The 22,298-nt window shown below is 42.2% G+C and overlaps 1 protein-coding gene across 2 annotated transcripts; it reads right to left on the bottom strand.

Annotated features, from left to right (window-relative positions):
- Positions 1–232: 232 nt before the first annotated feature.
- On the bottom strand, positions 233–11,109 carry OSGIN1 (oxidative stress induced growth inhibitor 1). Of its 2 annotated transcripts, none has more exons than XM_066194361.1 (6): positions 11,020–11,109; positions 6,826–6,931; positions 4,251–4,387; positions 3,737–3,928; positions 3,315–3,406; positions 233–2,608 (listed from the first exon to the last, which is right to left on the bottom strand). In XM_066194361.1, exons 2-6 carry the CDS (start codon positions 6,908–6,910, stop codon positions 1,615–1,617), a joined length of 1,500 nt encoding a protein of 499 aa, XP_066050458.1. In that variant the 5' UTR covers positions 6,911–6,931; positions 11,020–11,109; the 3' UTR covers positions 233–1,614. The 2 variants fall into 2 exon arrangements, with proteins under 2 accessions (XP_066050458.1, XP_066050459.1); XM_066194362.1 differs by having other exon boundaries at positions 6,826–6,928; positions 11,020–11,105.
- Positions 11,110–22,298: the final 11,189 nt, after the last annotated feature.

Here is a 22,298-nt window from a genome sequence, read left to right as displayed (position 1 = left end):
TCTTAGCCTCACTAGAGACAGGCATGGCACTTTACAAGGGTTCTTCATCCTACTGGAGAGACAAAATATATAGAGAGAAAATTGACAGTGGGGTCCTCCTAGGGAACAGAGGGATGAAGGATTTAGCAGGCACAAACCATGCCCTGGTACTCACCAGGAAGATGATGGTGATGAACAGATCATTCATTAGGTCTTCTCTGGGCCAGAGATTCAGAGTTAAAACAAACACAAGGTAAGTCTGAAATCACTTTATTGGAAAGTTTCATACAGGAATAGTCAGTCAGAAAAATGATTCAAGTGTGATACAGTAACATCACAGACAAGCCCCTCCCACATCTCAACTTCAGGCCAATTCATTTATGGATGTCTCATCCCACTCATTTTTTCAGTGACTTGTGATGTCAGTGAGCTTCAGTGCAGCACAGGAGCAGAGTCTGTCTTTGCATAAAATTGAATCAGCTATGACTGCAATTTTTCCTGTGAAATCTATGAAAACCCCTGTAGGTCTGTTGAGAATGCTGCTTACAACATAAGGTATCATTGCCATCCACCCCAGCTCATTCAGAACAGACTGAAAGGCTGTAACAAGATATTCTGCCAATAAAAATCTTTTAGAAAAACAGTATAAAAAGTTGAGATATATATCTATATCTATAACATAAAGCTACCAAAAGTGACTGTGCCACTTTCCCTCTTATACAAATAATATTATTTTTTTAAACCATAATACATTAGCAATTCACCCAGTATATAACATATTGCACCTTTCCAGAATACTCCATGCAGCAGAAGCCCCATACAAGTAGGTGGGCAGTTCCAAGACAGACCTGTTGCTCCTGCTTGTCTCTAAATCAGCTGCCATGAGTTTGGCTATCACAGGTTTAGGATTTAGAAAGCAGGAAGCTGCAAGATGGCAAACCAAGTATTTGCAAATCAGTACCATTTCTTCTCAGAAAGAAGAACCCATCCCAGGAATTTCTTGATTTTTTTTTTTTTTTAATCATATATTACTTGTTGCTGGTGTCAGTGAGACAATACAGTTTTGAATGTTTGTATGTCAGTTTTTACTTGCAGAGTACCCCTCCATGTGCCAAAGAGGTACCTGCAGCACCTGGCAGTGATTTCTGGCCTAACAAGAACATACAGCCAAACCACAGGAGTGAATAAAACCAGGTCAGTTTGCTTTGTTTGATGACAAAACACTGTAAGACACCAACAGACACAGTATTGTGGGCCTGCTATCTGAAAATAATTAACATTGATTCCTCAATCCAATTTTCAGTCACCCAGAGGGTTTTAGATAGAAGAGTAATTCCTATCTTGCCCCTTGCTTTTCCAGGCACAAGCTTCAGTCCCAGTAACCATGCACAGCTATGCAGAAAAGGAGCTGAATTCTCAGGAATTGAAGATACTGCCGTGTGTGGAACCCACCCTGTATCTGGTCACTTAATCTTCTCAAAGAACTCAGCAAGAACTTACTAACTCTCCATATAACCTCGGAGAATACCAGGAACGGCCTTTAGATTTGGGGATATACAAATCAGATGATTTGCTGCTCCATGGAAAGATCACTAACCCATCCACGTACAGGGAGTACAGGGATGGGGTTTTTTGTTAGGGGGGATTTTTGTTGGCTTTCCTTACCAGAGAGCTGGCAGCAGCCAGAGCCCCTCCCTGCACAAAGCGTACGAAGTTATCTCCTGCTAGGGGCCCCAGAGCATAGAGCCCTTTCTCCTGAGTGCATTCATAGGTGAATGGATCGACATCTATGGGATTCCTCTTTGAATTGACTGGCTGGTCACTATCTATTGCCAAGTCAATGCCATTATTTGGCAGAAAGGAGAGGTTGGGGTTTGAGCCAGTTAGAACAAGAGCCATGGAAATTTTATAAGCTTTCTGACAGCCATTCTTGTCTTGCAAGATGCATTTCTTGTCCTTGCCAAAGGAGAGCACGTGATGTTCAGGGAGGCTGATGTAGCACTCATAGGGCCCAGCACAGGCAGCTGTCTGTTCTTTCATCATCTGATGGACTTTGTGGTATTCAGGGTACATCATTTTGGGGAGCTGGTTAAAAATAAGGCCTGGATCAGTGACTCGTCTCCGAAAAACGTGGATTACTGGAATATTGCAGTGGTGAGCAAAGAGAATTGCATCAGCAGCTGTCAGACCAGCACCTACAATCAAGACTGGATCTGACACGATGCCAACACTGCTGTTCTTCACTGCTTCCTCTAGGGCAGACAGCTGGTGATGGACATAGGAAAGGTTTTCTCCCTTGACCCCGAGCCAGGTAGGATTGTCATATGTTCCTGTAGCCAAAACCACGTTCTCTGCATAGATAGAGAAGGGCTCTTTATCACCTTCCACAGTTTTGAAAAAGCCATCCACCTGAAAGACCTCTGTACTTTTTTCATTAGAGTTCCAGAGTGAGTCACTGTCCCCCAGCAGATCTTTCTCGGTGTGGTTGGGGATGCTCTCTGCACTGACTTTCCTTACAGAGGTCACAACAGTGCCACATCTGAAATTCTTCTGTAGTCCTTTCTTCATCACATAGTGTTGGTAATATTGAGCAATGTCCTCTGCAGTGGCTCTATTGTTTTTGAGGCCTCTGTAATAAAGTACAAATAAAGGTCAAGCAGCAGTTAAGTAAGAGACTGGAATTTGTCCCCTCTTGCACTGAATGTATCCTACAGCCATCTATTTTGGCACTACCAGAGAAGACTGATCTAGTTTCCCTGACTTCAGCAAAGCTATTCCTGACATATAGAGCTAACAGTCAGATCCAGAAGCTGTTGGACAGAGGCAGCTTTCTCTAGCATTAATCCCAACCCCAAGAACATAGTTCGTTATAAATCCCAACCCCAAGAACATGGTTGGTTATTTAAGCCTTCCTCTAATATCTTGCTTCCACTCAATTTTTAACTCCTGGACTTGTTAAGATTAATTGTGACACATGTCAAGAGAAGAAGCACCTCAGAGAATGCACAGTAGCTGAACTGATTATACTTGTCATCAGGGGCAGCAGCAGTAGAAGCCAGGTGACCATGTGTCTACACCATGCTTTCAAGCTTTGCTCAGAACTCATGGTCATGGATTCATCCCCCCAGTGGGTGTGGAGAAGGACACATTCCAAGCAGCACTGTAACTTTATCTGAATCACTCAATGTAGAACGAACTGGTTTTGGGGTGTAGGAGGGTGTCCTTTCTCTCACTAAAATCATCCATAACAGATGGGTAGCTACATTCAAGAAGTCCATTCCAGGTTCTCTAAAATTCTCCAGATGTTTGCAAATGATCACACATGGATATCTCACCTTCTCTTTTGCTTTAACCATTCTTTGAAAGGGAGATCTGGGAGTCCCATCCACTCCCCTTTGCTCAGGGTAACCATAGAGCCCTCTATAGACTGGAACAAGAAACAGAGAAAAATTACTTTAATTTTTTTAATGTAAAAACTGAAAGGCAAATTTTCCATGTTTCAATGTGGCCCAGATGATGAAATCAGTAGTTTCCTCTGATCTGCATGATGCATGAAACCATCCATGTTCTCCAGAAAGAACAAGAGATGGGGAGTATAAAGGCCTCTCATGCTTGTTTTCCTTTTAAACTTTCACTTGTCTATATATATATAAAATGTAACACGGCTGACTGGCTTTATAGGGGAGCTTTTCTCTCTCCAGTCAACACATTTGGCTATTACACAACACACAGACCCAGCTGGCTCCAATTCACTTACGTGCCAGGCACCTCCAGGAGCATTTCTGCCAAGGACCAGGTGGGGGATGGCTCTGTCAGGCTCATGCCACCAAGTGAGCACAGATTCTGCTGTCCCACCAAAGTCTGTGTCTGGACGCAGCAGAGTATCAAACAGAAGAGCCACAGGGCTGTGGGATCGTCCCTCCAAGCCTTCAGACAGATACTCCAAATCCTACAGAGAAAAAGAGCAGATGCTCAAAAGTGCATGTACTGCCAGGCAGCAGACTGCTCGTTACTCCAGCATCTCTGGTCATGGGCTTGGTGTGCTTGGGCAGCTCATTTACTGGCACACAGACCTGCTCTCGCCCAAGGGCTGCCTCGAGGATCTTAGCAGCAATGCGGGCATTTCATACAAGGGAGATCTGGATTACAAGGCAAAATTTGCTTAAGGCTCATTCTGTCTGTGTCCCTTGAAAATCCAAACAAGGTAATCACTTATGATACACCCCTAGGATGCTTTATTGGGATGTTATACTGCTTATCTTTACACAAACCTGGTCCAAAACAGAAACTTCTGGTGCCTCTTCCAGTTTCCTCTGAAGAATAGGATGAGGATGAAGAGAGTGTCTTTTGAAGTAAGGGGTGTAACCTGACAGTAAATATGAGAGACAGATTCCTGAAGGTCCATTCCCTGAAAAAAAAATGGAGAAGAAATTATACTTCTGGAGATAGAGCAGTTCTTTGAGAAGTGTTTCTAATATACAGACCAATTTGAAAGATATGACACTGCTATGGATACAGGGGATTTCCTGTTCCAGTACGGACCTAATGGATGGGGTTGGGGAAGTCATTTTACTCTTCACCTCACCTGCTCCTATTTGCAATGCAAGGTCCTTAGAACCTGCTGGAAGGACACAGGGTTAAATAAATCAGAGGCTGTCCTCACCCGAAGCTTGAAGTCTCTAGCATGGTGATGAATGGAGTTATTTCTCTAAGATTAGAGATTTAGAAGCTGATCACATACTGACTGGGGGCCTCAGCTCTCCTGGAAGCACATTTCACACCAGTGCAGAGTAGCTCACTGTGCACAGGATACAAGAGCCAGAAAAGAGAGTGACTATTGAACTGAAGGGGAACCAGTTCTTCTCAGTCAGAAATTCCATCTTTTAAGGGATATTTGGCAATAGCATCTTTGACTAATTGGTCTTGAGGACACTTTCAAATGGGAACCAGCCCTACTGTGGTACTGCAGTGTGTTAAGGAAAAAGTGTCTCTGCCATGCCAAGACAAGCCCTCAGAATACAGCACCTTGAACGGGTTGCTGGATGGCTGAACTCCTTTGCTGACCACTCAACAGCCAGAGGAAAAACTAGATTATGTGACTCCAAAGCCCAGTGAGAGTAGCCTGTGGGAAGTTTACACACGGCTGTTCTCCAGCATGTTTAATATTTTATAGTGTCCGTATAATTGTTAGCATGTCTGGCTGCCCAGGCTTTGCTGCTGTGTGACCAACAACCGTGACAGTGCAGTGGTAAAGAGGGGAGGAGAACCCAAGTGACATCAGCCTGTTGACACAGTGCCAAAGCTGCAAGGGTGACTGGAGCAAAGGCTGATCCTTGAGGATTCCAGAAAGAGGGAGGTCATGGCTGTAAAGCCAACAGTGAGCTCTGTGAAGGGCAGTACATGTCACAGCTGAGGACAAAGGCTGCTGAGCTGAGCACGGACCAGCAGCTGCAGGTCAGTGTTTGGAATATTCCACTTGCAGGAAAGTTGGCCAAAACCAACAGCAACTGATACTAAAAACAAACTAAACTGCAGCTATAGTAAAATATAACAAATTTCAGGTTACTACTTTGCTTTGGGAAGTACAAGGAGGTACCTAAGCTAAACTTCACCACCTGAGTGCACAACATTCAGTGACTCCACACAGAGGATTTATTCTGAACCATGTCTAAGTTTGACATGGATGGTCACAAGAAATCTGGGGCTCAAGCTATTTTACAATGCAACTGCTTCCATGAGGCTGCCAGCACAGCTGAGGGAGCACAGCCTCCCTGGAGCAGGGCCTGGGGAAGTAGCTGGAACCTTCATGCAGTATTGTCCAGCTGCAGTGGAACAGCTGGGCTGCTTCAGTCCTACAGCCTTCTCAGAGTGCATATCTTCCCACTGCTTCTTCTGAGGCTTTAGTGGCATCTCCACCCTGGGCCCCTGTACAGGTGCACTGGGAGGTACCAAAATATCCTCCTTCCCACCTAGAGACTTGTACAACCGAGCAGCACAAAGTCATTCTCAGACAAGAACTTGCTGGTAGTAGTATCCTTGTCAAACTTGCTGTTAGCAAGGATTAGGGGTGATTTATGCAGTGCTCTGACTTTGGAGCAGTTCCCTCGGGTGCTTTGAATTCGGTGCCAGATAAGGAGGGATGCCAGCTCTGCTCAGATGAACAACGTCCAACACCTGCACAGCTCATGGTTGGTCAGAGGGGAAGGCACTGACGTCATTACTCTGCTTCAAGGATCACCTCACACTGCAAAGCTCTCTCTTGCAAGGGAGGCAGGACAGTTACTATATAACTTGAGTTTTTTAACTGGTAGAAAACTGCATTTTATAAGTCTATTAAATCTGTACAAAATCAGTGTAGCTCACTCATGTTTTAAAAGAAATCTGTGAAAAATTTCAAGAAACCTTAACAGTATCTGGAGAACTTTCTAAACAGACATAATAGTGAAAAAACTCACAGAAACCTACCTTCAATTCAAGCACAACAGATAATCACAGAAAACTGATTAACTATCTGTACTGAAAAGGTTTCAAATCTTTCCAAATATCTGAATAACAAACAAAAAAGCAGGCTCAGATGAACTGATGCTCAAAAGGTTACCAATTTTACCATTAAAAATAGGTATGTGTTGTAAAATATCTTGTTCCTTACTTCTCACAACTCTTAGAGGTTATAATACTGTCTTAGTATTATAGGAAGTTTGGCTGTCTAGAAAAGGGTGCAGAAACAGTAGTCAGGATTTCTGGTTTGAGTGAGAACATGTGGAACTGGAACAGAAGTTAAAGACAGCAAGCCCAAAGCAAAAACAACAGGAGAGAACACAGCAGTGCTGGCAGGAGAAGTCTTACCTATGATCACAACAGGCAGTGTCTTGGGCCCACTTTTATTTGAGGGTCTGGTCACTAATGGACACATCTTCCCGTCTGGAAGCATTTATACTCTGGAATCTACCTGCTGAGACAAAAATGTTTGGAATTATTTGCATTTTTTTGACAAAAAACCACAAGCAAACAAACAAGAAAAACCCTCCAAGATTTTCTCCAGATCACAAACTCAGGCTGAAGTATTACCCTTGCACTGCAGACTGTCACATTACACTTCCACACTCAGGACAGACCTCCTTATCTTTTTCTTATCCTGACCTCAAAATCAAAGGATGATTCTCGATTATGCACCACAGAAGAGGGAGAGAAGAGTTACCTTTCTTTTTCAGACATGAATTCCAGCAATTTTAGTAACCCTCTGACTACATTAAATGAAATGTTGCAGCTTGTTAATAAAAACTTCACTTCTGACCATACTCTGTAGAAAATTGTGTCGTTATCACAAACACGTTTTAAAGTAACTTGTGCATTTACTGATAAGTAAAGTAAACCTGACTCAAGACTTCTGCCCAAAGGCTGGAAATCTCCTGGCTGCATTTTCAAATAGGCACCATTCTACCACTTAGGGTTTTTTGAGAAGTGCTAGTTTAGTTTGGAACCTTCTTTCTTAATTTTCCAGAAAATGGAGAGTTCTAGGTCTGAACAAGTAAATAACAAGTCTTTGAACAAAATATGCATCATAATTATCTTGGAGACTAAGGTTTCATTAGAGTGGAATCTACAAAACTAATCTAATCATTATGCAGACATCCAATGAACAGTGAATGTTTTTGTCATTCCTGCAGGAATCCTACCACATCAAACCATGCCTTCTTTAGTTTTCCATGGAATTCAACTCTACTGTCACTAACCTGGAGAAGTTATTTTTACCACAATAAACATGAGATTTCTGAAATTCAGCTTAAGCTTTTAAGTTATTTTACAGAAAATACTCTCTTCTATGAAAACCTTATTCTCATTTTGGAAAGCTAAGCAAAAATCCACTGAATGGCACAACTTTGTCCTGTAGGGCATGCTCTCCACACCCTTTCCAAGTGCAGAGAGATCTTTGGCAAGGGCAGTACACACTTCCATAAGGCCTGGCACATCACTGCCTTTGACACAGGTATTGCAGCAAATGTCTTCCTACTAGTGTAATGTCCCTCTTTAAGCCTGACATTTACGTCACAGCAGCTCCAGCAAAGCGTAGGACCCTGATGACTGAATGGGCAGCCAGGAAACCACCAGTGAGTTTACAGTTTGCAAATTCCAGGCTCCAGCAGGAGTGTTGTGAGTGCATTTGCCTGCAAGGATGTGGCAGTTCTCATACTCACCCATGTACTGCCATGACTGGGCCCAACAGCTCAATTCCAAGAGGACTGGATTCATCACATAAGGCTCACCAGATGAATTCAAAACTAGCAGCCTTGTCCAGATCTTTGGATCACAGTTTAATAACACTTCTTGGTTGCCTGTTACCACTTAACTAGACATTAGTCTAAGACTCTCATGCATTTTGCCTGACAGGGCATGAACCACTTAAAAGACATTATAGTTGTGCTAATTTAAGTATTTTGAAGCATCTAGCTTTGAAGAGAGCTGGATCTCAACGAAACTTATGTTCCCAATTTAACTGAAACTCAAAGGTAGTTGCATTCACTACAGAAGATGAACTCCCCTTATGTCATCCCCACAGCCCTGGAAGCTGTGGAGGCACCAAAGATCTCCCTAGACTTTTGGGTAGGTTCTGCCACATTAACCAAAACCTGCATCACCTTCAGCAGACTGTGCTGGAAGTTTTCCCCCAAATAACTCCTTCCCACAAAGCTCCAGAGCTGCAATTGGTAGAATTCAGCACTAGCACCTGGGACTGCCAGAGACACCAAAGGAACAGGACACTGTTCCCCTCAAACCAGTTAACTACAGTATCTAGCTGAGGTTAGCAGAAGTTTCTTCTCCACGATAACAAATAACCCCCTCTCCACGATTGTATTACACAAGAAGAGAAGTTCTAAATAATTTTTCCTAACACAGAGTACACATCTTACTTCTGTGAAACTACTGGGAACCTGGAAGAGGAAAGCAAGATCTCTGGAAGCAATCTTCCAGGTTTCTGCTCCATAGCTCCCTGCAGCAGCATGCATGGAAAAACTGCACGCACTCTGTAGACAGTGGTAACCCAGCAACACCCGTGGGATTTTCTGACTGCTGAACCAGCCCTACAGAGCACATGGCAGCAGTTCCAGGGCAGCAGCAGGGCCAGCACATAAATAAGGAGCCTGCAAGCCCGTTTGTAAGGCGTGAGCACAGAGTCATGACGTGGTATGCCAGCATTTTTCTGGGGGAGCCTGATGGGGACAAAAAAAGGCACAAGCCAGGAGAAGGCAGGCTGGCAGTTCTGTTTACTTTAGAGGAAGGTTGCCTTGGCTCCTGGCCATTGTACTGTGCCACCCTTCTCCACCCTGATAAAGCACAGAGCCAGCGGCCGCCAGCACACTGATAACTCCCTCCTCCTTTCACCCTCCCCCTCCATTCTGTACCTTTTGACACAAGAAAGAGAAGCATTTTCTGGAATGAAACGAATCCTTAATAGCTAGAGGAGCACAATTGTTAGTCCGATGAAATTACTGGATCTGTGCATATATGTGACCATTTTTAACCATGGATTTATTCAGAGCCTGGGTTCACAAAACCCCTAATGACCTTTTAGTGCTACACGCTTTGTTTCCTGATGATTTGACACTAACAATTCTATCAACACAAGATTAACCATCCTAGCATCTCTCTACAAATGGAAGAAGTCCCTTTCACATCCTACAGCTGCCATCTCTATAATTCATAGTTACTAATTCTTCTTTTGAAGTAGAAAGTGAATCAGGTGCTGAACCTGTTTATAACTATCCCCATCCTGTAGGGTAAAGGTTTGACTGACTTCTTGGGTAAAACTGAGCTCAGAGCATCTCAGGTATTTTAGTTTCAGGCCAAATATTCACCTTTCCTGCCATTAGACACTAAGGTGGATTATTTTAATTACTTTTTTTTTTTTCCCAGTCTTAGACTCCTAGACCTCAAAACCTGGGCAGATAATACAGTGTAGCAGGGGAAAGACCATTCTTGCAGAGGCTATTGGAAAGCAACAGGACACTGAAGTTAATTGCAAATCTATACTGCACTACTTAGCACCAGGAAGAAAGCCCGAGATAGCATGAGACTTAAAACTGCTCTTCTCACCCTCCTTTTACGTAGTGTAGGCTGCTGGGCACTCACACTTAGTCAGCTTAGTGACACTGAGTTTGGCTCCTGCTTTGAGCTTCCTATTTTAAATGGATGTCCCTTTCCTTCCCTTCATTTGGGAGAATGCAGCGAGTTTCACAACTTGGCTTCTTGCTGCTTCTAAAGCATTCCAGTGTCTGTGTGATGTTACATAATTGTTTCTGGCTGAAAAGCACCCAGCTCATTCTGGGCCAAGCTCTGCATACCTTCCTGACATAGCCTCACGTCTAAAGGGACTATAACTCACAAACTCAGTCAGTGGGGCTCTTACTAGTTCCAGGCTGCAAGGCTGAAACAGGTTTTAAGTGAGCAAATGAAAAAGCAAAGATAAATTTAGCAAGACAAGGACACTTTGTGATCGTTGGAGAAATAAAAAGCCGGGTTACATCAACCATGTGCAGATAGCTCTCCCTGTAACAGCCATGAGGTTTTGCTAAAGTAAGGATCACCAAGTGTGGCCTGAACAGCTCATGGGGAGAGTTCAAGAGAGCAATGCAGTTGAGGTATAAACACTGGAGCAGATTAAAAGAGGTGCCACAACACTCAGTTTTAAAGAACAATTCTAACACAGATGCAACAATAGTTTTCTTCAGCTTAATTTCATTATCAACTCACTTGTTTCACCAGTTTAATATTTAATTATATATCACTTTTTTAAAAAAAGCAGAGATCTTGACAGCTTTTACATTTTATACTTCCCTACAAGTTTCAGAAGTTGCTCTCTCCTTGCATCATCACTCTTACATGTCAGGACAGTTACCCCCCAAACACAGTTAAACTTTGTGGAGAAAAATTCTACTTTGTGGTATGTAATAACACCTTTCTAAAATCACCCCTGTGATACTCAGAAACTGATGTTAGGGTACACCAGACAGAGCTCTCTGTACTTATTTCGAGCCTTCTTACCTTTAGCAGCAGGTCTGATGAGAGGTGGGATCTTTATGAAAGTGATTGTACAGACAGGAGAGCCAACCAAACTACAAGCCTGGAATCCTCTCTCTGCTCTAAGACAGCTGTTTAAATATAGTAGCAACCAGCAGCAAGAGAGGAGAGGAGGAGCCAAAAAGACGAGAGGTGGAGCGAGGAAAATAGTAATAAGCATGAGTCAGCAGGAATATTTCCCTTCCCAGCTCCTCAATGAATGATGTGGAGAAACTTCCTTAGTAATGTTCAGCTGACTATGTGACTACAGCAAAAGCAGGCTTACAGGACCCATGCCTGTCAGAAGTCCTGCACTTAACAAATATTTCCATTTTTAACTCTCAGGATGTCACAGATATATGGTGGGTCTGAAAATATTGATTTCGGTTTGGATTTCTTTTTCTTCAGTGAGATAAAGTGTTACGAGCCTTTTGCACAGTAGCAGTAAAATGAGTTAAACTGCTTCCATAAAACTTAGAGCCCACCAGGGGTTTCATCCAAGGTGTCTTACTCAATTCAGGGAATAATCGATCTGGCTTGCTAAATTTAAAGTGCCCTTCACAAATGAAATACCTTTTTTGCCAAAGTGTTCAGTTCAAGTAGTAAATGCAGCACATGTTTATCTCTGAGGCCATCTGTTTGGAAACCACAATTTCCAGGAAATCAGGACTGCTGATATGCAGTTAAGATGCATACTTTCATTCATGTGATCTAAAAGATAAAAGCAGCTCATGAGAAGGATTTCTCTACTCTCACGACCTCCATCAGAGCAGAATACTTAATATAATACTCTATTTTAATTCCCTCAGAATAAGATGTTTTAATACACATGCAGCCGTTGTTTCACTCAAAGTTTAGTTACTACTCAATCCTTTGAAAAATCTGACTCAGTAAATGCTATCAGACTGAAGGGGGGTGAGGGGGAAGAGGGGTAAGGACCCTTTCAAGTTTCCTGGGCCTTTATCCAAGGTAGCATTTGCACAGAGCTCTTAAATAACTCATACTGATTTTTTGACAGCGAAGGCTTTATATGCATTATTCAGATATTTATTGGCTTGTAACCGATGTGTCTACGTCAATCATGGGAAAATTAGGCTTTCAGAGAAAATAAGGCATTTGTTTGCTTAGGTGATTTAAGACTGCCCTGTTACTTGGTTTTTCAAAGCTGTCTTCAATATGTTGCAGCGTTGCATGTCAAACACTGTAGAACAAAGATGTTCAAGCCCATACTTGTTGATACCATAGACACAAGACAAAACCATTTATGATGCTTTGGCTGGCTTTGTAATAAGGAAAATAAGGAATATTTCCTATGTGTGCAAATCTGCGGAAATAAAGTTGCCCTCACTGTAAAAAATAGCAGATCCCGTCCATTTGCTGCTAGAATTTATAAAACTAGAATCTCTATCACCTTTGCAAATAAAGCCAGGATGTCTTTCCAAAACCACAAGCTCTCTCATAGTTTTGTGCACAGTACAATTTACAGGCAAATGTTAATGTACAATAAACCACTGTCCTTTATTTGCTTGTACAATAAGACCTCTGAACATAGCAATTTGGAGGCTTCTTTTTTATTGCTATCCCAAGAAGGATATCACACGGAATAAACACATATCAAGTAACTGTTTCTCCTTGTGTACCTTGACCGCAAACAAATGATTCAGCCCAACACTTTGGATAAACTTTCCAGAAGAAGAAGTAATTGAGCAATCTGTAGTTGGCCTTGCAGCAGGCCCTTGACCTACAAACTCATGCAATTCACTTCTATTTTTTTCCTGACCTGACAAAGCCATTTTGTTGGTGAACAGATTTAAGGACAAAGCCATAACACTGGGGAATACTTTACACCTGAACCAACCCCTATTTCCTTAGAAAGAAATTTCCTTGTGACTTACTGGCTTTTCACCTCAGGTTATATAAGTTCTACCTCCATCTCCTACTCAAGAAACCTGTCAGATTCTGCTGACTTCTGATTTGGGGGAGCTTAAGCTCTGGTGTCAGAATTCATTGCTGCTGACAGCTCATGGCAGAACCTTTCCTACATCACCTCTCCAGCATCCACCCTTCCCTCTAGCCAGCCTTAAGGTGTACCAGACTCTGTGCTAAATGATCCTGACAAACTACATTGTTTCACTCATTAGAACTTCATGTTCTGTTGGTTTTTCATAATGAGAGGAACGCTCCCAGTGTGATCCTCCATGAGCCACAGTAGTGCTTTGGTGTTTCTCTTAATTATGGTAAAACAGAAACCTAAAATTCTGCATGTTTTCTGCCTAAGAGAATATTAAGTGTTCCATTCACTCACACACAGAATACATGTAATTTAATCTAAGACAGAATACAAAAATCAAGTATGGGAAAATCTGATCAAGTATTTTGGTTCCATATGGTCTCTGTGCAGAACCTAATACCCAGTTTCACTTTGTTGCTGCCTATAACATCTCCACCTTTATCACCCAGAAAAGCTTACACTTAGAGCTATATGTCAGCTTGTGCACCAAAACTAGGACCCATATATGTAATGATAATAAACGGTTTGACATCAATACTGTGACAGTTTACCTGGTTTCTTTTTCCTTCAACCTAGAAAACCTACATTTGTCACCGACACCACAATGCAGACCACATCAGCAAGATGTTCCTTGTAAATGTTGTGGCACCCCCCAGTCAGAAGGAGCAAGTTGTGGCCATATCACCTCTGAAAGCAGTTGGATGTCTGAGATATGTGACTTGCTCTGCTACATGACAGAGGTAAAAAAGCCTGGGAAATCCCAGACAATTGCTAGGTCTGACAGAAAAAGCAGCTTAGGCAACTCTGCAAGTATGAAACCCAGTTCTGCTCTCAGCTAAACTTGTGACTTCCTACATGTGTTTGTGCTTTCACATGGTTTCCTCTAAAGAAAGATTTGGCCCAAACCACATGTCCCAATTTTCCCATGTCCTTGCCAAGGCCATATCTGTTCTGTGTTCATACCTCTTTTTGCACTGTTTAGGCAGCTGGGTCCAAGGGAAGAGAAGTAAAGGTTCACTGCACCCTTTTGTCGTTCACAGGAACATTGACCTCCCAGTCACATAAATGATTGAAACAGTTTTGTCTCAGTAACTTGCAAAATTGCTTCAGGAAAGTAAAAAGAAAAACCTTACATTTTGCTGGAACTATTTTAAGATGGCGATTTTTGCTTTTCCCTGCTTTCCATTCATTACCTTGAAATCATTTCCCATCTGTTTGAAGAGGGATGCCTTCCTAAAGCAATGAGATGAAACCAAAGATTTTCACCACCCTTCACTGGCCAGGGACATCAGCCACTTCCAGCACTTTGTCTTAAAAACAACTGTTAAGAAATAAACTTGGGCAGGTGACCATCAATCACACTACCCAGGGGGGCTGTGAAGCTCTAATGTCTGCATTCAGTCCTGCCCTTGGCTACTCTGCAGCCAGGGCCTGTGCACAGCACACAGTGTGTATACTCTAATGCCCAGTGCCAGCGCCTTGCTGGGACATTCCACACCTCCTGTCTCTCCAGGCTTACAGAGCAATAACAGAGAGCATTGCCAGTGACCAAGAGAGGCCCTATCAGCACACCCTGAAAGAGAGAGTCCCAGTACAATACTGGGAGGCAACAGTGGATATTTTGCAAGAATAGTTTACAAGTGAAGTATCCGTGTAGAGAAGCAGTAGAGTGCCAAGTGGCTGTGCAGGCATTTCCTTAGAAGATGGGCCAGGATCACCATTTCCCTCCTCAGATGGCTGGATGATAGCCAAATCTAGGGTGCCTTCTACTTTCCAGCACACAGGCTTCCTTTCAAAAACTAGTAGGATGCAAAGAGGAGCAGCTCTTAGGCTCCAGGGACTACAGGCATGCATGTTTCCCAGGACGGGATCTTTGCAGATTCTTCGTTCCCCAAATGCCACATGCAGAGGAAAGCTCAGCTCATGAGCTCCGCCCTCAGACCTCCATCGTGAGCTCAACATCGATGTTTTGGGGAAAAAGTAAACACAGGCACTTTAATGTCAAAAAAACAGGAGCCATGACCTAGTCAAAGATTAAACTTCACATAAAACTGGTCGGGAATTTTCCTCTTATCGAAATGTCAATATATTCAAAATATTTACATGAGTTCTGGAGAGCTGCATCATTTGAAGACACAGCCTTTAGTTTCTACAGTCTTAAAGTCATTATTTAGTTATATTCTTTTAGTCCTCATGGGCATTTAGCAATTGACTAATTTAATAAACTGCTGTAGAATACTATGGTGTGTGCACATGTCCCAAAGCACAAAATATCCTATAAAAGTTAATGTTCATCGTTTCTTGAGTGGAATAACTAACAGAGAAGTAAACTGGAGGTAGGTACAGCTGAACTGTGAGCACTGAGCATCTTCTCTGAACATATTTTCCCTCAGGGCAAAACTGTAGTTTCCAAATACAAGTGAGTAATTCAAAGATGGAAAAGGAGCATGTGATGCTATGAACTCGTTTAACTCAGTAACACAAACTTTCATAAACAGGGCTGCAGCAAGCTTTTGGAGTTTCTTGGATTCATTTCTTTGCCACAGCTTAAGCCATTTTGCAGCTCTTTAACCCAGCTTTAGTTTCCTCTGCTTTACCAAGAATCACTTAATCAAAATAAAGGATTTTGTAGCATTCCTGAAAGGCTTTGAAACATGTACAGCTAAGGGCACCCAGAGCTACCCAGCCAGCATGTTCAATTTTGTCAAAGAAAAATAAGATTTTTTGCAGCAGAGCACAATAGTTTTTAGCTGTGAAGGTTTAGAAAAGGACTGAACCAGACTTATCCTGCAGGTTCCTAACCTCAGGGTTTATTTTCATCTTCCTCTTAAGCACCTGATTCTATGAGAGGTAACAGCTGCTTGGATCCAGGTTAGCCTGTCTTTTGTTCCTGACTTGCAACATTTCCTTTCTGCCATAACTTTAAGAGTCAAAGTGATCTTTTGCACACAAGTCCTTTCTTTCTAAGAGTCCTTTCATGCACACTAAAAGGTCAATTGAAGTGATGTTTTCATAGACCCCAATTTCCCTTTACAGTAGCTCCAACACTGACTGCCAGGAGTGAAATCTAAAGTCCCCTGGGATTATTCTAGATAAAACTGGGTGAACAAGTATCTTTTACTAAGACAATCTTATCGCTTAGTCACAATATAACAGTAATGCATTGAAGTGTAACTAAATTATTTCAGAGGCCAGGGTTTCTCACCTGTAATTGACAGCTGTTTCTAGACTAGCTTAAGGTGGCTGGAACACAAAATGTGCTGTTACCTCCTGTAAAACAAAATGTCCTACTTAGAAACACATGCATATATTCTGGGGTCATTTCTGTGCCTTAAGAACATAAAAAATATTCACTATGAGGTCTGAAAAGATTTTGCACAGTGGATTTACAGGTAAAAAAAGAGGCAGGATTTCTGCAGAAGATTAAAGTCATTCAGTAACTAATTCCCCAAAACATTTGGTTTAGAAATACATTGCAATTTATGTAACTCCACATTTAACTGACACTGATTTTTGCACATGTCGAAACTTAATGCTGAACATAGGTAGTGAAACAAGCATGCAGTGCTGTCAATATACATACTCAGCTTGAACCAGATTAAAATCCAATTTCCCTAAGATCTTTTTCAAGTTGTACTTCTGTTTTTGGAGAAATTTCACTAGAGATATCTTCCTTGTTTCTCATCCCCGGATACTCTATAAAAAAAACTTACAATTTCTGTTTCAGGTGTATTTTTGCTTGAATTACTTTAGTTCACGTTCTATTCTTACTGTTCTGCTGGGTTTTTGGTTGGTTCGTTGGTTGGGGATTTTTTGTGCTGGATTTTTTTTCTTTTTTTTTTTTTTCTTTCTTTCTTTCTTTCTTTCTTTCTTTCTTTCTTTCTTTCTTTCTTTCTTTTTTTTTTTTTTTTTTTTTTTTAAGTGTGCTTTATTTTATGTCCATCAAGCAGCTATTTCTAGAGTGGAGATGAGAGACTCCAGATTAATGTTACGCCCTTGCCAATAATTATTTTATCAAGAGAAATAACTTATTTTTAATCCACTCACATTTTTGGCAGCTGTCAGGCCAGCTGCGGTTTTTCTTTTTTCCACAAAGGAGTCCTCCCAAGCCCAGATGAAAAGGAAGAGGTGTTTCTCGGTTGCCTGGTCAATATTTGTCTTGATTGTGAAAATGCTAAGTTTGAATCATCAAGCAAAACCTCTGCCAAAGAGCCCGGGGATTGTAATGTTAAGTGACCCTTCAGCTCAAGGCTGAAGCGGCAGCAGGGCTGTGCCACAGAAGTACCTGACTGGCTCTGCTTATCAGCCCAGACTGGGATGTGCTCGGCAGGGCACAATGATGTGGCACCAAGCTGACCAACGCGTGGACTATCTTTGGTATCTGTCCCTGGGAGCCCTGACCGGGGCATGATCTAAAGCCCTTTTTTTTTAACTCCTGCCACCCTGCAGGGTAACATTCAGGGCTGTCAGCAATAACTGCAGATCAGAGCTATTCTGCCCTGTCACAGGAAACTTATGGCCTTGTCTCTGCTGCTGCAGTTCACTGTGCCTGAACGAGTGCCTGAGCTGCCGCACTGGGTAACCAGAGCTCACTGTACCTGCTCTGCCTCTTGGGACATGCCCAGGTCAGGCCAGAAGGACCCGAAAGGTCCATCCAGCCTCGTATCCCACCCTCAGCGGTGGCCATTCGCAGTCACCCCCAGGAGAGAGCAGGACAAGTATGTGATGCTTGTCTTTTGTCTTCCTCTGCCTCCAGGTATTTGCAGCTGAGCCAGCTGGCTGAAGTCTGATGAGGTTTGTTCTCTTGCTAGTTCCTTCCACATATTTTCATCTCATTCCCAGTAGTTTCACATGTGGCCTCTAGCACTCGTACGAAAGGGAGATCACACCACTGATCGCCCTCCACAGCATCACATTTATACATTTCTATTAGATTTCTCTCATCTTCTGACTTATTCCCAATACAAAAATTGTTCCACACCCTATATCAAGCTGTTTTACCTTCTTCAGATGCTCATCTCATATGCTGAGATGAGAAAAACAGCATGTAATCCATCAGTCTAAGCACAGATGCACCATTGGTTTATGCATCAAAACTGTCTGGTTTGGCCTTCAGCCTTTCCTAGTACTTAATTTGCTTCACCATCAGTTAGCACTGGGCTAACAGTCCCCAGGACTATGTATCTTGACCTTAGATTCAAGTTCAGGCTTGTCCCTACTCTGACAGAGCTTCCTTGCCAGGACCTGTGCCAGAGCATGAGAAAATACATAGGAATTGTGCAAAAGTGTGAAGTAATAGGACAGTAGAGAAGCATTGCACAGACTTTTCCTCAAACCAATGCAGTCAACCACTGCCTGATAAAAAGCAAAGTGGCAAGCCTTGGAGACTTTCTGGGTACTCGTTGTTCACAAAGAAGCCTCAACCAAATAACTGAAGGGCATGCATGTAGGGAAAAGCATGTTCTCACCTGGTACTTCAGGAGGGAGGTGGCATTACATAAATACAGTAGAGAAGCTCAAAGAGCTCTTATTGCACTCCATCCCCTGGCCTGATCTTGATCTGCTCTTATCCTTTCACCTGAATAAAGCATTAATGAGGTGCTTATGCAAAGTCTCTTCTAGGTTTGTCTCAGGAGTTATTCACACACATCTGAAAGAGACAAAGTACAGACACCACCAGTGAGTGTACTGAACCCTTCCCTCACCTGGAATGGATATAAAGCAGCAAAGAGATAATGTCCAGGACTTCCAGAAGATTCCCTATGTTTATTGTACCTAGGAAACATAGACAAGACTTGGGCCTGGGAGAGCAAAGCTTCTCTGTTGCTACCCACACTGCAGCTCTAACTTCTCTTGATGCCCTAACATTGAGTACCTGAGTATACTCGACACTTCATTCAACTCATCAGTTCAGCCTGTGAATAAAAATATCAACCAGGAGGTCAATTATTATGCTAGTCATCGGTCTCAAGAGAGAATGAGAAAAAAGTAACTTTAGAAAATAATTTTAGTTGCACTTATTTATAGAATTATGCTAGCTTGCCATACATACCTCCAATTTTTTTTCTGAAATTTTACACCTTTGAATGTGTTATTAATACAAACTATTACACTGGGATACAATTTTAGAAAATGCCTTTATTTTCTTTTTTAATAGTTTCCCATAAAGCCTTGCTAGAGGACTTTGAGTCCCACTCAGCTTGGCAGTGCTTTCATATTTTGCAAATGACGTGCACTCAGTATAAAGCCTTGATGGCTTTCTCCTTGTTCTGACATTTGGGAAAGCGTAAACAAACTTGCCCAGCTGTCACCATACTGCTGTTAGTCTTGGAGCACAATAAAAGCTGGAGTGTCATTACTGAGCTGCATCCTGAGAGCGCACTCAGCTTGCACCTTTCCCTCAAATACACAAAAGTGTAGCAAAAAAAGAAAAACCTCCAATCAAATAACCAAGTGGCACACAAATGAACATGTAATGGCAAAAATCCTCTTACAAAACAGTGAGAGAATTCAATAATATAAGGATCGGCTCTAATCTTAACAGGGTGTCAATCTGACCCATCTGACTCACACCTAGGTTCGACTGGTTATCAAAGAGACACTTTTAATCATTTAAAGATACAGAAACAGTTCAGAGATTACATGTCTGCTTATTAATTACCATAACAGAGGCAAGAAATGAACCCATATCTCCCGGTCTGCGCTTCAGCCACAGGGCTGCTCTAGGACAAAAAATTATCCATATTTCTTGTTGTGCTACAGGCGACCAACCTGTGTCACACCTTTCTGTGCCTGACCACAAGCACTGAGCCACTCATTAAAAAAGTGCCAATCTTTGTAATTCAATAGACTAAGGGATTTATAGTAGTTATTTACAATACAGATTCATTTTTAGTTATAGCACATGATCCCCCAGGAATTAATTCACATTTGCAAGCTCTCAGTGGGTTCGTCCTGGGCCGAGACATCTGTCAGTCCCCTCAGCCATGTGGCACCCTGGAACACACCCAAGCTCTGTTCAGGCATGTTCTGTAAATGGGCATCTCTTCTGCTGCAGTGGCTAAAGCCTCCAGCATCACCAGGCTAGAGTGCACCTCAGAGCACTCAGTCGTTCCTGCCAAAACCCCCAGTAACCCCTGTGCCTCCATGGGCACAGTCTGGGATACAGATATTCCTCCATCTTTATATCTACGTTGCTTCTCAGTTTCACATCTCTCCAAGATGTTGCAATTTCCTACAGAATTGCGGTTTCTACGGAAAATTTGCATATTTTCCAATAGACAAGCGTTTATTTCCTAGTATATATGCGAATAGCTAAAACAAGTAGTCTGTTTCCTATTTGTTGGACTTTGTGTTAAAACTCTTTGTATGCTTCATTTATTCTGGAGGCATGCTTGTCTCACAGCTTCTGATCTTATCTTCAGCCTGCACTGAGAAATTACTTCCATGAACTTTGGAAGGTCAGCTTGTTAAACATCTATCCACTCTCCCCTACTCTTTCTAGTCGTCTAGAAATAATAATTAACTTAATTTTCTGAGATGGGGACGACTACTTTACTACCTAATTTGTGTTATGTGTTCCAGATGACTCATGTAGGGCAACTATGCTGCCTCCAAGGGCTTTTCCCTTAAAAAATTCCTCACTGAGACTTGCCAAATTAATTTTTTTTTCTTGTTCCTTATTTCTTCATCCAAGAGGCAACATTCTTTTCAAAAACTTGCAAAAGGCGGTTTCATGCCATGGTACAGGTATAAGCTCGTCAAAAGTAACACGGCACAAAGCAGAGAGCTTGCATTTGGGACTCTGCTGGGAAATGAAACATCTGAGTCAGGCAAAACTCCATGTTAAACCTTTCCTGCCTGACATCAACTCCAGTTTTCTATAGATTCTGCCAAAGTCTTTGGAAATCAGTTGCCCAACACCTCTTTGGGAATAATACCGGCATATCCACTGGTATTGAACGGATATTTCAGCAACTTGCTGAAGGAGTGTTTGGTGCATCACAAGAATGTGCCTGCACAGGAAGGCAGTTTCATGAGGTACAGCTGGCAGAGGGAGAAAAAGACCCTGAGGGGAAACAAACCCATCTCTCCAGATGATTAGGTGCAATAACTCCTCAGAGGAAACTTGCTGGTTTCAGCAGCAACCAGCTTCCCCCAGCAGACAGAGGTGCCACACAACATCCTGTTCCACAGGACACTGCTCACCACAGAGTCACTCTAAATCTGGGAAATACAGATCACGCTGCCTTGCATTTGAATGGCACCACCTCACATCTCCAGAGGTGCCTTCCTGTCTGCTGAGGTAACCACCTGCTGGGAGACCAGCAAGTCCCACCTCCCTCTAACTCATACAAAATCTTGCTGCTTTATGTAACCTTACAAACATGAGGCTGTTTTGAAAGAACTCCAAAACATACAAGAAGTCTGAGGAATACATGAAAACAAGCCTGAATTTCAACTTTATAGAGTTTCATTTTAACACTCTAGTATCAGGTATGCCAAAGGAGGTCATTCTGGCTGAGTATCAGTGATGGATGAAAGGGAATTTGTTAGGTGAGATACCATAAGACACTTGCCAGAATTGCATACAACCTTACCCAGTTAGTTCCTTACATTTGTCACAAAAACTAGGATCATTTTCTTACAGGTTTCATTCACTGTTGAGCAAGGCAGTCAGTCTTTAAGGAATAAAACAATAATTTTTTTCTGCTTGTAAATACAGCTCATACATGTTAATTACTCACCTCAATCTCCTCATCTGAAACACTGACAAGAGGGAGGTTGTTGGTGGGTAAGGTGTCTGTCAACATCACCAAAACTTTACTTTTGGAACATCTTGTGGCTTTTTCTTTTAAAAGGGGTCTGAGCCAAATCACGCCACACTAAACAGAAAGGCCTGTCGAAGCAAAGGTAAACATTCCAACTAGCTTCAAGGGCATGTGGATTAGCCTTCCTGGATAATTGATATGTCATGATGCTTTTGTAATATAGGAAAAGGTACGATGTTTTTCTATGCACCAAGGCAGTAATTTCACAGTTTTAGGAAGAAACCTGGTAAAGCAAAGATTAATCAAATTAGAATCCGATTGCTGCTTTTATTGTAGGACTTTACATTTTCCTAAATAATGTATTGAGTTTCTAAGCATGGAAAAAAACAAATTAATATTAAAAACGGGCATAAGTCTTTTCTAGAGCTTTAAGCTAGACTAGCTTCTCTCCATCCTACATCTATCAAAGGAATGCCCAAAAA

This window comes from Chamaea fasciata, unplaced genomic scaffold (assembly GCF_029207755.1).
Source record: "Chamaea fasciata isolate MVZ Bird 193981 ecotype frontalis unplaced genomic scaffold, bChaFas1.0.hap1 SCAF_12, whole genome shotgun sequence".
Taxonomy (NCBI): Eukaryota; Metazoa; Chordata; class Aves; order Passeriformes; family Sylviidae; genus Chamaea; species Chamaea fasciata.
Note: the sequence above shows the minus strand (reverse complement) of the source record. Positions and strands in the feature narration are given on the sequence as shown.